Source organism: Frieseomelitta varia, unplaced genomic scaffold (genome assembly GCF_011392965.1).
Source record: "Frieseomelitta varia isolate USP_RPSP 00005682 unplaced genomic scaffold, Fvar_1.2 scaffold_200, whole genome shotgun sequence".
NCBI classification, from domain to species: Eukaryota; Metazoa; Arthropoda; class Insecta; order Hymenoptera; family Apidae; genus Frieseomelitta; species Frieseomelitta varia.
The window spans coordinates 50,306-65,945 of record NW_025109751.1 but is presented as its reverse complement, the minus strand read 5'-3'; the positions used below and the strand labels follow the sequence as shown (position 1 = coordinate 65,945).

The window sequence follows — 15,640 nt, the reverse complement described above, 5'->3', positions numbered from 1 at the left end:
TGTAGCAACAACGACCGACAGATATCCAATTAAAAAGCGAAAGAGAAAATAAGACGACGAATAAAAATGAAACGAAAAGGTCAGTACGAAAATAGAAAGTAAATTACAGATTCCAATTTATTCGTCTCTGATGAATTCCAATTAAAAACAAAAGAACGGAACCGTGTAAGAAGGTTGCGCGTGCACGGCGTGTCATTTTCTTCGCTTCGTCCGAGCGGACAGACGCGAGCTTTCAGCTGTTTCCGCGTTCTCGTTTCCACTGTTTGATGCGAGTTGATCCAATATTCGATCGGCAGACGTGTCGCGATGACGTAAGCCGCCCTTTGAAACTGCGTTTCCACGCAAGTGGAATGCCGGCCTGTTTGTCGCAGGAAACCAACTTTCCTCGTGCACCCATTTTCCAGTGAACGCCGCCGCCGCCGCCCCATTCTTCCCCTCTTTCGACCTATTTTCCCATTTCGAAAGTTCCAACTCTTCGGGGCAAGAGTTTGTTAGGTCCAGCCGATTGGATTCGACGATCGTATGGTTTCTTTCGTCCTCGAACACTCGCCACGCTCGCCATCGATCTTCTCTCCTCCGTGCCTTTTGTCTCTTCGCGATAATTTAAAAATAAATATTTATGCGTACACGCGTGAGATTTTAGATTTCAGATGAGACAATGTCGTTTAACAATCTAAAGACATTATTCAATTTTTTTTTTTAAGATCCTGGTACTTTTTTTTCGTAAAAATAATGTTTTTATATAATTTATATCATATTATATTATATTGTGTTATATCATATTATATTATATTATATTATATTATATTATATTATATTATATTATATTATATTATATTATATTATATTATATTATATTATATCATATTATATTATATCATATTATATTATATTATATTATATTATATCATATCATATTATATTATATTTTGTACGAGTTGCATTCAGTCAATTTTAAAGTTTCAACTTTTAAAAATTTTGTCGTAATGTACAATTCAAAGGAAGAAAATTTAATAACTGTTTATTTATTATCAGTAAATATTATCGGCATTGTAATTAAATCTATTGCACACTGTAACTATCAGAGTGCAATAATTAGAAAACAGATTCTCACAATATATTTCCTGTGGGATAATACTTGAGTCGTATAAATATATTTTAAATATATGTAATATAATATATTACGAAAATTTCATGCTTCGATCAATGATCGTTTCGACGTTCTAATTTTTCATGGTTTAAACTTTTTACATATCTACCTCCACTTCCGAATTTCTAATTTTTTCACAGAGGTTTTATTTTACAACACGGTGCACTTTTGGCGATTCGAGTGATTCTTTAAAACGTATAATGGATTTCGCATTGATTTTTACCATACAGCCATGGATAATTCTATTATATTAATTTTTCACAGGAACTTAATAAATTCATACTTTCGAGAGTACTAATGATCCCTTTCAAAATACATGATCAATTTTATATTAGATACATTTTAATTTCTCGCATTTTTCATAAAGTACGAATGGAATCATATAACACACACACACACATACATACACACACACATATATATATATATATATATATATATATATATATATATATATATTTAATAATACGGGAAATATCAATCGATATAATATCACAGAAATTTGACAAATTTGCAACAGCACGCTTCTGGAATTTTAATCATTTCCTGCAAACTTATACTCCTATTCTCCCTCCCGGCTATCATTACATTTCCCATTCCGTTTTCATCGTTACAAATTCCGCGGCTCGTTCATGGATCGTTTCGACATTGATACCAACAGCTCCTACGAACTTTGAAGCAACGTTATTTAGCGGGATAGCTCGCGGGCGCGAGTTCCCTGTTTAATTATCGGGCACGCGTTGTGCAAAAACCCGAAGGAAGCCCGTGGGTCGCGAAAGGGCATCGTAAAAGTGAACGTGAGCGTGAAATGATCGAGGAGCCCGTACGTAACCGGAGAGCTGTATTTAACGTAATCGTTAATTGGAACTTGCGCAACCAGCCATCGAGAGGCCCCGTCCGTTCTTTTCGATTCAATTGTAACTCTCTCCCTCCCCTCCCTTCCTCCTTTCCATCGATCGAAATTCTTTGCACCTCTTTCAATCCTTTTGGAATCGTTGAGTCGTGCGAGCTTTATGCACTTTCAGATTTCTGCGAGGACAGTCAAAGAGATGGAAAGTACATTCTTCTCATTTTTCAATTTCAATATCATTTTTCGCGATACTTCTTCTTTTTTTTTGGAGATTTGAGTGATTCTTTGCAAAGTGTGATGGATTGTTTCTTTTTTTTCTTTTCTACTCATTTCAGTTATTCGTAGCGCCTAATTTTTCATTAATTAATTTACAAAATATTTTATTAAATTTTTGTTATTCGTGTGTCTTATAATACAGTTGTCGATACATGTATTAACATTATAGAGTCATTGAATCGAATTATGTATTATTGATATTTTAAACTGGATCGTTGAGTTAAAGAAAAAAAAAAAAAAAAAAGAAAACCACATGAGTCATCTTACTTTCGTTGCTGTTAAAATAAACAGAGAAGAGAAATTTTCGCGACAGATGGTTTAAAAATGTTGCCAATGCCCTTGGAATACCTGCCTCACAAACCGCCTCCGCTCATCGAAACGGTTCTAACGTAATACCTCGCGCTATTTTAAACGTTTTCAATTTATATTTGGATTTCTGTCAATGTTGGAACATTTAGATAACCTTCACCCCGTAGAAGTTTTTTTTTTTTATGGTTGCCTGAAACTGAGAGTAAGGGTCATTTATGTTTCTCGCGCGTTTCTCACGTTCGTCTCAAAATTCATATATTTTTTAAGCCTTCTATTTTGGGATTGCATGCAGCATTAAATCAAAATTAAAGATTCAAGTTTAAATACAGCGCTTTGCGAATGTTTGCAAATTGAAATGAAACGATTTCTTCAAACGTACAATTTGCCAACCTTTTAAACTGAGATCAGAGCGAAAGATTTCGGCAACAATTTCGCTTGAACGTAGCATTTTCGAACCTTCTGCGTTAAAATTAGAACGCAAGGTTTAACCAACAATTTGTTTAAATATAGCATTTCCAGATTGAGATTACGAGGAAAGATTTAAACGAAGATTTACTCAAACGTGGCATTCTTGAACGTTCTAAATTGAGATTGGGATAAAAGATTTCAGCGCCAATTCGTTTAAATACATTAAATACGTGTTGCAAATGTAGACATTATACGTATGGAGCATAGATTGTGTTTGATTCAGATTTAGAGCAGAAATTTCTAAAGGAGAGAGAAATAATCGCGTATTAGGAACGTGTCGGTTATCTATATTCTAGAATCTGAGGACAACGCGACTTTTCTCCACGCCTCTGATCGCTGTTACACCGCCGGAGGGCGGCAATGATAGTGATTAGAGTCACGAAAGGTGCGAAGGAAGTGAGGCAATAGCCCTCGTTTTAGATTTAGAAAGAACAAACACAGGGTGCAAACGTAAGGTGTATCTGATCAGGAAGCGGTTCGAATAAAATGCAAATGTATTCCACCTTATTTTATGGCGACTCTCCTTCTTTTTTCTTTCTTGCGAAACTGGTGCTCCATTCTCGACGTTGAAAATTCTTCGCGAAAACAACGTCTCGTTCAAACGTGATCGCTGCGGAAAATTTATGAAAGTATTTAACGCTTATCGTTGAACTATGGATATTTATGCAATTTTATGTGTTCCCAAAACAAATGTTAACATACGAACGTTTGTATCGTTCACTGAATATTATAGTAAGTACTCTATGCATACTTTTGTGTGTTTTGTGCGTTCATTGATCTTATAATGATTATTGTGATCGTATTGATAAAACTGAAAAAATTAAGTGATATTCTATACAGCAAAGAATCTAAACCTTTAAAAATTAACAAGCATTACAAAATACGTGTGCAATTAAAAATTTCATTTTCGTTAATATTAAACATTTTAGAAATTTATTTATCGTATTTCTACGAAAAGCAGCTCAGGTATGAAATTTTTGTGTCACAGTGAATTCAAAATGACGTGCATTTAAAGTCATTCATTATTCCCCAAAGTGCATCGCGTTACAAATTGAAACTCCTGTAAAATATAAAAACACTAGAATTATCAATAGCTCATTATTTTACGCTTTTCTATTTTCATTTCTTGCTTATCTCACCTTTTGCTATTTTCTCCGCGTTTGAAGCAGAGGGTATTAGACACGCACATTCAGCGCATGCGCATTAGGCACAGGCATGCGTATGCGCATGCGCGAGCAGCGGGCCCCGCTCGATGCGCACGCATCTTTTAAAAAACCGCGCAAAGAACTATAGAAACGTGTTTCTTTCAGTTCTAAAATCTCCTCCACCTATATACAATGTTCAAGATTATTTGTAAAGTGCTCGATCTCGTCTTTATTGACCAGTGTTCGAATCTATTCAAAAGTATTGTTTTCACGCCCGTAAGTTTCCATGAAATGTCTGCAACTGTCCTACCTTACCTGCAACCCTTAGATTCGTGTATAGGTACAAGTGTCATTGAAATGATTTCTAAAAGGTTGAAATTCAGATTTGAACCTACGAGCTGCTCGATCCCATCTCTACGCTCGAGGGCAGAACAGCACGCGTGCATCGTTCCATTTCGGAACGAGGGGAACGCGAAACGGACCGCGACGGCGCGCAATACGAGTAGGTGGGGGCGCGAGGTGAATCGGTGGTCGTAGGTGGAAGGTAGAAGAGGGAAGGTTCGCGTTCGCAGTAGGAGATGGTTGTGGTAGGTCACGGGAACAAAATGGCCGACGGCCGGTTGCCCTGGCAACGAGATCGGGCGGTACCGGAACGTTCCTCGAAGGCGGAGCTTTCAAATCTTGGCGGCCATTACTGATCCCCACTCCGACAGGTATCGCCGCCTGGCGGGCGAGTTTCAAACCAACGCGCCTCCATTTTCCCCGCGCTTTTAAGCGAAACGTTCGTACGATCGTGCACTCGATAAAATCAAGGGCACACGGAGATTTATTTTCACCGATCCTCGAGGACTCTTGTTTTATGGCGCCTTCGGATAACAACCGGTAATTTATCCTTCTCCGTCGCGGTGTTGCGTGTTACACGTTCTTTTTCTACTCGTGCACGAAGATCGTTTGAGGTTATAATGCCTGGCTCAGGCGTTGGAAAGAATGTCGCTGGAGAGATGTGTGTTAATGATTGAGGATCGAGGATTTGAACTTCAGTTTCTAGTAATTTTGATCAGGTATTTTTGTACACGTTTTATAAATTCATAGTTGTAGGTACATACATAGTTGTAGTGTATAGTAGCACACATACATTTGTGTGTCCATAATAGAATATATATATATATATATATATATATATATATATATGTATGTATCCACACATATACTAGCATTGTAATCATACATTCTTGCACTTTACACGCATTTTAGTCCAATGCCAGTTCTAAATATCAAGAAATTTAAAAACTCGTGAACTTTGACGTAGAACATTTCGCAAGTAGTACGATGACCAGCTTTTGCACTTTCGCAGCTTTTACCTTTCGATCAAAAAAAAAAAAAAAATGAATATCAGAAGCTCAAGGCAGATTCGAAAACTCTCCTCGATGAATACCTCGTATTGGCAATATTTTTTTTGCCAATATTTATACCCGTCGCAAATTAAAGGAAAGAAAAGGAGAAAAAAAAAAGTGAAAGGAGGCAAATGAACGAGCTGTCAGGGGCACGCCGCAATTTTCTCGGTATTATGATGTATCGTCGCGACGCGAACATTTTCCACCGGTGTCGCATCGCGGCGGCAACATTTTACGCGGACGTATCTATCGCGGTTGCGGGGAAAAAGCGTAAAATTTAGAGCCAGTGTGGGAGAGAGGCAGAGAGAGAAAGAGAGAAAGAATGGCCTTCCAGGAAACATCGGTACAAGCGCCAGCACGAACGACCTAGCAGCACCGATTAATGTTGATTTATGTATTAATTGGCTGACGCGCCGCCACCGTAACGGGTCACGCGTGTGCCTTTGAGTTCGTTGCGCTGCGTGGCAGGGACGTTGATCATTTCGGGCTCGCGTTCGCTCGTAAAATCAACCGAACGAACGACAAACACCCGCTCCGATTGATTCTCGCGTCGAAAATTCGACCGAGCGTCGCGTAGTCACACGTCAGATACGTATGCAGGTATAATCGAAAAATCACCGGGGAAATTATATTTGGGTTGTAATAACAGTGCGCGGTGAGGCAAATTGAAATCACGGGCGAATCTCTCTTACGAATTGAGTTTCTTTGAGTCTGGTCAGTTATTTTTTGAAATTCAAATTCAGAAATATTGAACGTGTATTGGTAAGGAAAATTTTGTTTCAACTGCGACTCTCCCTCTTTCACGCTATCTACTTTTTTATGTTGGCATTAAAAGCAGGTACGATGAACATTTACCCACTATTGGTGTAATAACAGTTTGCGTCACAGTGTATATAATGTTGTGGAGAACCGACAATATGACATACTTTAAATTCTGCTCTTTTGAAACAGATGTTTTTGTCAGAATTAATATTGATCTCTGCTTAGACAGATACACAATTGCATGAATCTATTTATTTAAATTATCATGATTGAATACACTAAAGGCCAATGTTAATATTATACGTATTTTCATGCATACTATAAAATATATACATATATTACATATTATATTATCTAATATCATTTATAATATATCTACATCATAATTTATAATAATTTATAATAATTCATATCATATATTATATTATAAGTTATATTGCCATTTATACAAAATTGTCGTGCCAGTTAAATTTCACGATAAAGTATGGACAAGAAGAATAGTTAGCATCGATAGAATTCTGGATTCTGGGTAAAATGAAAAATTCAATCATAATACCAAGAGCTAATCTCCATAAGTGTGGCGCATTTGAAAATGGGACAGAGAGAGATACGTGGTTACTTTTCACCGCAGGAGCTGTGGTCGACATAGTGATCGCATTTATTAGACGACGTACATGCCGATCTTCAATTAGCGATCGCTCGTTGTTCCCTGGCGTCGAATTTATCGCGTTAACGAAGACCCGGAGTAAACGGGCCATGAGAATCCATCATTTCCTCCCTCTTAATCATCCCTTTAATACCGGTTTGTGATTTATGAATAATGGATGTCGTTAATACCGAAACTTCTGCTCCTCGAAACTGTCGTTCCTTTTTCTTCGTTTCATCGGGAAATGCATCGACACTCTGTGCGTCATAGAATAGAATATTCTCCACAAAATCCCCGAATAGTATCGTTGGGGTATAGATGACTATATTGAAACTTGCAATTAGTATTAATTTTGTACTTCGTTTCGTTCATATCTACGTGAAGACACGTGCGATATTCAATCCTCGGATAATTGTTAATTGTCAGATTACAGATAATATAAATTTGGTTAGCAATGTTTAGTTTGCATTTTATACAGTATAGTTTGTTAAATTCTATATAGAAGTTAGAATTATATTAATCAAAAGTCATTATTGGAAAGTTAGAAGTTACAAATATCCTGAGGCTTCTCAGTTACGTCGAAGAGACAAAACTCGCGGTAAATCGCGTAGAACGCAAAACGAGAGGTTTCTTGATTAAACAGCAACGAACCGTCGAATAGCAGCTTGAGATCGATCGTGCAGTGTCGTCGTAATTCTCGGCGGGTGAAAGAAATACAAATGCAACATGAAGGAATCCGTCTTTCTTACAGATCCTGGTAGAATACGACGACGTCGAGTGGCAAAGAAGAGAATGGCTATCGCCGCACAGGGACGCAGTGTTTTCGTTCTTCTTGGTGGAAAAGGGACTGTGCTGGGCCGAGCGACCTGACCCCAGGCATGCCAGCCTCATCGCCATCGATCACCACAATCACGCGAATAATAACCACCACCATCATCGTATCAACGGGAAACCGCTGAGGGGTGCTACCGCTGTCGCGAACACGGTCGCCTGGCCGGCTCTAGTGAGTGTTTTCTCTCTCTCTCTCTCTCTCTCTCTCTCTCTCTCTCTCTCTGTTTCGTGGTCCAGTTAAAAAAAATAAAAAATAAGAATTTGAAAATTTCGAAACCCCATCAGCGTACACAAAAAAATTGACACGCCACATTTTGCCTCCCCCAACATCATACAACTTTTGTATTAAACAATTTTTCAGTAGACGCGTAATTTAAAAGTTACTTCAGGTTATTACATGTGTATGTTATATCATATATTGATATAATATGTAAGATTAATTTCATTTTAATACTAATTTTTTATTTAAATTTAATTTATAACTATTTATATTGATAATAAAATATGAGTATATCATGTATATTATACCACATATATATATATATATATATATATAAAGTACATATTTTCGTATCTACGCTTTTTCGTTTCTCTCCGCTTTATCGGTGGCTGCGCGCCCTTTTCCTCTCTCTCTTTCTCTCTCTGTTTCGTAGTCCAATTAAAAAAAACAAAAAATAAGAATTTGAAAATTTCGAAACCCTATCAGCACACACCAAAAAATTGACACGCCACATTTTGCCTCCCTCAACATCATACAACTTTTGTATTAAACAATTTTTCAGTAGACGCGTAATTTAAAAATTACTTCAGGTTATTGCATGTGTTACTTTGTTCTTATTACATGTGTATGTTCTATCATATATTAATATAATGTATAAGATTAACTTCATTTTAGTATTAATTTTTTAATTTAAATTTACTTAAATTTAATTTATAACTATTTATATTGATGATAAAATATGAATATATCATGTATGTCATACCACATATATATATATCACTTCGTAGATGTATATATATATATAAAGTACATAATTTCATGTATATATATATATAAATGTTCTATATATATATATAACTTAGTACATAATTTCGTATCTACGCTTTATCGGTGGCTGCACGCCCTTCTTTTCCCGGTCGCTTTATCGATTAACGAACCCTTCGCGTTTGTGACATCAGCCGGGAACGTTCCATTGATCCCGCTCGAGTGTCTGTTCTCGAAAGAAACGTCTCTCTCAAAATTCCAGATCCCCGGATCCTAAGGTGAATATTCTCGGTCGTTTGCATGCAAAGTGTTGGCGTTCTCAGCGTGGAAGTTCTCGCAGCTCTTGGTTTTGTTCGTTCGGTAGTGATTAAGAAGAAAGTTTCAGTTTTAATAATCACGTCGCCGATTTTTTGTTTTGCGAACCGTGTCATTTTTTTTTTTTTCTATTTCTTGCGATGCCTAGGACGTTTGGTCTAAAGTTTCGGCTAAATCGAAGACTTTGACTTTAGTGAAGACTTTAACGCGTCTATCTATCTAGGTTTTCACTGTATTGTAATTAATTAATTCTGTAGATTTCTGTAGATCGTCACGTCTAGGACGCAATTTTAATTAAATAACACCTCGCGCGTAAAAATGCCGGAATTCTGTAGATTTCGTTGACACGAGGAGTAGGGAGAACTGAAATTAATTCCCAGTTGAATTGAAACTTATTTGCAGACATTTTACCCTCTGGTGGCGCGAGCCGAGTTACCGGAAGACGCGATGCCTCTCGAGTTCATGCAAGATCGAAGGCTGGATTTCGTCGATTACTCGAAGCTGAAGCCGTTTACCGTGAGTATCATCGTGCTTTACTCCGCTCTATTTTCCTAAATATCCTACACAGGCATCCCGGAACGTTTAATTCAGAAATTTTCTAAAAATCTCACATCTCGGCTTAGGAAAGAAACCTTACGAGAAAAAGGATGGCCCAAAATTTCTAATTTGGCAATTAATTTTGGAGCTGTGAGCTTATAGAGCTCAATATATTTTCTCTTTATTTTCTTAAGTATCCTAAAACGCTTCTGACATTTCTAATTCGGCAAATTTTAAAGAGCCAGCGTCAGCGAGAGGTTCAAAAATTGTACATTCAGCGGTCGAAAAGCTCGGCTCGTAATATGTGGATCAACGAGACGTTTATTAAAATCGTTACGGTGTAACTCGGCCCGTCCTATCTTCTTTTCTTTGTCGCGATATCTCGTCGATAAAGCACGTTAGGATCCTTGGTCGATTAAGTGGCACGCGAGTTCCCTAAACCGAGCCAGCCGCTTCGCAACTGGAAACTTACTTCGTTAGAGAGCGGCGAGGAAACTTGGGAGCAAGTTTCCGAGGCTATTGACCTATCCGACAGCCCTCCGGGAGACCGTTGTCGTGACTACGAGTAATCTTTCGAGGGATGTCGATCTCCGGTGACCGAATATCGCCCTTTAGGTCACTTTAGGCTCACTGGAAAATTTTCAGCCTCGCGTTTCTCCAATTGAATACAAATAACCGAGAGAAATAAATATTAAAGATAACTGCACGCTCTTCATATTTGTATTTATATTTAAATAATCGAAGAAAATAAATATCAAAAATATCGAATCTGAATAGTGGGCAAAACGAAGTGGAGCAACAAAGTCACACATAGTCGAACTATGAATTTTAAATTTTACTCGTATCGAATCGTTTTCTGGTATTTTAATTTTTAACAACTTTCAGCAACATGTGAATTTCATTTACTTCGAAAGTGCTTGGATTCTCGTTTGTAATATTTAAATATGAAAAGGAAATGGTCCTTGATTAACGAAGAAGAGGAATAAATATAGTATAATACAATGTAACGATGGAAAAAGGATATGAAATAGAAAAACACTTCGAAAACAACCCCCGTAATAACTTACTAAAACTGATTTTAAGTTTGTATCGAGCCTCGCACAAGTTTCAAATTTCTATCGTATCAAGAAAATATGCAAGTAAAGTTACATATATGCTACATTACAAATTATTACAATACGATATTGCAGTACATGTAAGTAAGTCCTCTCAAAATTCAGAGAACTTTAGATTCATAATTTTAGAGGTCAGACTCTTCGAAAGACTCTTCAAATAGAAAATTTCGTAAAAGATTCATAATTTTAGAGGTCGGACACTTCGAAAGACACTTCTTCAAATAGAAAATTTCGTAAAAGATTTTCAAACAAAGTTCGATTTTACAAAAATCCGTGAAAATTGCTGACGTTGCTCCAGTAAAATCGGAGATGCAGCCAGCAATATGTTCATAAGAGATGACAAATCGATGATCGAGGAGGGGCGGGTGAGCCTCGGAGAACGATGCTCGAAAAAGTTCTTACATCCTGGCGAACTGGCGGACGCGGTTGCGGGGGAATTGTTTCCAAGTAATTAAACTAGCGGAACTTTTACCGTTAAAAGTTCGCCGGGCTCGCCGCGAATTGTAAGTCGTTCACGTGCGGCGAGAAGTTTCGCAAAGACCGTGGTCAGGATCAGCTGAAGCGGAGTTTCGCCAGCCGATTCCACCCTCCTCCTTCTCCTCCTCAACCTCGTGCGCTGGTTACGTATTAAAGACGATTACCGCGGTATTAGTTCCGCTCGATCGGGGAAAAGTGGCGTGTCTCGTTCAATCATCATCTCCTTCCCGAAACGTCACGGACAAGTCGCGAGAGATTTTTATTTTCTTGCTGTTTCTATTTCAATTCTAAGGGTGATGTTTCTTTGATGTTTCGTGACACACGCTGTTTTTTTACGATCTATTTATTCTTTCGTCGTTCTGTAATTCCTGTCCGATCTTCTTGTCAGTTTATCTTTGAATTTCTGGCCTGGATACTCCAATTTCGGAAGTTCTCCGTTCCCTTTGCGATTGCTATTGGACGAGGTTGAGGATTAATTAGATATTTGATGTGTCATATTTTCATTTGAGATACATCGTCCATATATAGATCGTCCGCTAGATCGTTTCACTCGTTCCTTTCATTATTTTATATTTAAATTCCTGCAATCCCCAGTTCTTTTATTTGCGCTAGGTAGGAAAGAGATTTCTCTCCGGAGATGATTTTAATATAAATATACCTAGAGCCGCGTTGTTTTCTACCGGGAATCTTTTCATCGCCCGTGTTCAAAAGTTAATTCACAAAGAACATCTTAACATTGCATCATTTCCTATATTGTATTCAGAAATTCAAAATCGTTACATTCAAAAATATTTTATAGCGTGTTTTATTTTATTTCGTACTTTCACACTTTTTTTCTACTCTTTGTTTCACGATTTTGTAATTGCATTCTTCGCTATCGGAAATCTTTTTTAATATTGCATTCCTCACCGTTACAAATTGTTTTATTTTACGTGAATACATTCTGATCTTCGTTCAAGTCATGTTGTTTCATTCGTTTTTGCGCGAAGAGCCGCGAGAACAAAAAATCATCCAACCTCTATCCCATATGAAGAACTTGATGAATGGAAACGATCATGGACAACATCAAATCGAACGAAGATCCATAACTGTGCCATGAAATTTCTTCTGATTAACCAAAAAAAGAAAGAATGATACTGGATTAGGACATCAGTAAATAACCCATGAGGATGTCAAAAATCTGTCACGGTTCGATCGACACATTCTACGTGAACAAACTTTGAGTGGCAGGAAAGACAGGAGGTTTTTCTTTTTATATGGGGGTTTAGAGTCGCATCGACTACGAGGTCTTTAGCGACGTGCTAGAATTTTCTCATTATATCTGGTCTGGTAGTTGGGTCTCCTTTAGGTAGTTGATAACGTTTTTTTGTTGTTTCTGGCAGGTTAGAGCGGTGTTTTCGTTTAATCCGTATTCACTTCTTAGGTTTCGGTATTTTCTGCATTCATGTAGCAGGTGTTGGGTGGTGATCTGTTGGTTGCAGAAAGGTGGTTCTGTTTTGCTTAGGAGGTATTCGTGTGTGATTTTGGAGTGCCCGATTCGAAGTCTAGTCATAGCTATCCCTTCTTTTCTGCTTATATTATTATTTGGTATTTTTTGGTAGAAATGGTGTGCTATGTCGTGTATTTTGGTTCTATTTGTCCAAATTCTGTTCCATTCTTCTCTTTCCGCTTTGGTCGTTGAAGCTAGAAGGTCTTGGTGCGGGATTGGGATGTTGGCTACTTTTGTTCGGTCTGTTGTTGCTTCTTTGGCTAAGGAGTCGGCTTTTTCGTTTCCTTCTATTCCTCGGTGTGACGGGATCCAGGTGATTATTATTTGTTTTGTGGTCGTTGGTAAGTTCGGTGTACGTTTCTTGAACCATTTGTACGAGGAAGATAGGATTAATCCCACCACCGCCGTGACTTTCTAAAATCATCTGAAGAGAACACTTCAATACTCGATGGACATAAATCTACACTAAAAAAAAAAATACAAGTGTTTAATCGATGTCGATGTGAACTTTAAACCTGCGCAAAGATAAAGAAAAAAAGAAAAGAAAAAAAATCATCGAAACACAGAGGGGTAATAAAATTGTCTTGAATGGACGATACAGCGTACGAGAATAGCAGAGTGAATCTATTAACCTTAGCGGCTCTGTTCGCTTCGTCGACGCGCCTAGAACCTATTCATTACAGCGGTCCCGTAATTATTTAGAGCGTCGTGCGTAAAAGAAAGTTGCCGGCCGCGCTGTCGATAAAATAAGCCGGCGGTTAGCCTGACAGTTGAACTTCACCGCGTTACGCGCAAAAATAGAAAGAAAGGGAGAGACAAAAGGAGAGAGGAAGAAGCCTCCGGCAGGAATAATTTCATCGGGGTTACGAGGGAAAATTGCCTCGTGCTCTCGCGTGTTCGATTATCGATTTCTGATAGTCGCAGCTGCACTTCTCCTCTGCCCGGTACCAAAATAAAGAGAGGAGAGCCGGAGAAAAAGAGCGCAGCGAAAAAAAGGACCAACGAGAAAGGGGAAAGCGTTTTCTTGGTAGAAGAAAAAGAGAGAAAAAAGACGTAAGAATGTTTCGAACGAAACAGAGGAAAAGAAGTGAAAAGAGTGGCGATACAGTAAGAGCTACGCGATTCTACAACATTTAAGGATCCATAAAATCAAGAGACAAAATTAAATTAACACGTGTGCATGTGAAATACGTAATTTTATTCTGATCATTTATAAATTAGAAAATTTTACAGCTCGTCGCGTCTCACCACGTAGGTTTAGCACGTAAAAATGTGGGGCACACTTTTCGTGCCTTCGCTCAAAGATAAGTCATAATGGAGGAATCATCGATCTTTGAACTTCTGTGAACTTTGCTTGAAAAGAAAAATCGTGCGACTAGTTTTACGCGCTCCACTTTCACATTCTTAAAACTTTGTTGCTTCAAAGACCTTGTTAGTTGTGAAACGAAGTGAGAAACTGAAGTCGTTCTTTCTTTCTTTTTCTTTTTTTTTTTTTTCTGGAAATTTTACAAATTCAAATGACTCCGTGATTAAAAAAATTTATAACGCAACAAGTGACACGAGCTTCTAGTATATTTTATCAAAAATCATTCAAAAATACACTGTGTATACGGAAAAATTTTCATGGAAAATTATAAATTGGTCATTTTGTTAGTCCCATGCGTTAACATATTTATGTTAAATTATTCAAAAATGTATTTAAGTTAAATTGGTCATTTTTGTTAGTCCTGTGTGTTAACGCGTTTAAGCTTCATTTTGTGCGACACGTACATTTAAATATAAATACGTAATAACGATTTTTATTATTAAACACGCACGTTAGACACGTACAATGGCCATACGCGAAGTCATATTGCAGGTCATAATACTTCCACTGATTCACCGTGTATATAACGCTGCGTGTTACAAAAAGAACAGAAAGAAACGCGAAAATGGAGCAACAAAGTCCAGCTGGTGAGAAAGAAACGAAAACGAGAAAGCCAAAGGGAAGCTGGAGCGTGTAAAAAGCAGATGTTCCATCTCACGCGTTTAACAAACGAATTCAGATCTCAATCTCCTTGTGATTTACCGAAGAAGAAAGTTATCGATTAATTACAGCTACGCAATCTGTTACGTGTTTCTGTTCGGCACCCCGCAAACGTTTGGAAATTTCATGGAACGTTAAAAGACATAAATGACGTAGCAACAGGCCATCTGCTTACCTATTATTGGCTATTATTCGCGATAGAAAACAGAAAAAAAGAATTTATCAGATTAAACTTTCTCGGCGTCGAGAGTCATTACGCTGGAATGTCGAGAATATTTGACCGCAAAATTGCAATATTTTCTCAGTTTTAAGTATATCGAAATATAACAAATAAATAATGGTAAAACAAATAATGAATTTATCACTTCTCAGTAATTTTTATCCAGTGATAGGCCGACGAGGGTCAAAAAGAAAGCGACGAATTATTGTATACTGGTTTGGTCACTCGTTATGGTCCGCGGACCAGTTGCCAGCGCAAAAGGGTTAAAATATTAACCATTTTCATTGGCTGATCAACTTCGTTGTATCGCTGTCTAATGTCTGTTCCAGTTTAACCTCTTGCGCCGAATTTTTTCTTACAAAATTGCAATATTTTCTCAGTTTTAAGTATAGTCAAGCATAACCCAGGCAAAACAAATAATAAATTTATAACTTCTCAATAATTTCTATATATCATACATTGACGAGGGTCAAAAAGAAAGCGACGAATTATTGTATACTGGTTTGGTCACTCGTTATGGTCCGCGAACCAATGTTGCCAGCGCAAGAGGGTTAATGCGATCTGACGTTAATGGATGGACACTCGAAGAATGCACACATACAGGAAAGAATCCTCAATATGTGGATCGTTTGAAACTTTGGCATC

The 15,640-nt window shown here is 37.6% G+C and overlaps 1 protein-coding gene across 2 annotated transcripts in view; it reads left to right on the top strand.

Annotated features, from left to right (window-relative positions):
• The window catches only part of LOC122526862 (probable JmjC domain-containing histone demethylation protein 2C), a 104,684-nt gene that overhangs the window by 55,854 nt on the left and 33,190 nt on the right, over nt 1-15,640 (top strand). For both annotated transcript variants that reach the window (XM_043650466.1, XM_043650465.1), the window contains exons 2-3: nt 7,752-8,003; nt 9,534-9,647. In XM_043650466.1, coding sequence (XP_043506401.1) covers nt 7,752-8,003; nt 9,534-9,647 — 366 coding nt within the window. The remainder of the gene's footprint in view (nt 1-7,751; nt 8,004-9,533; nt 9,648-15,640) is intronic.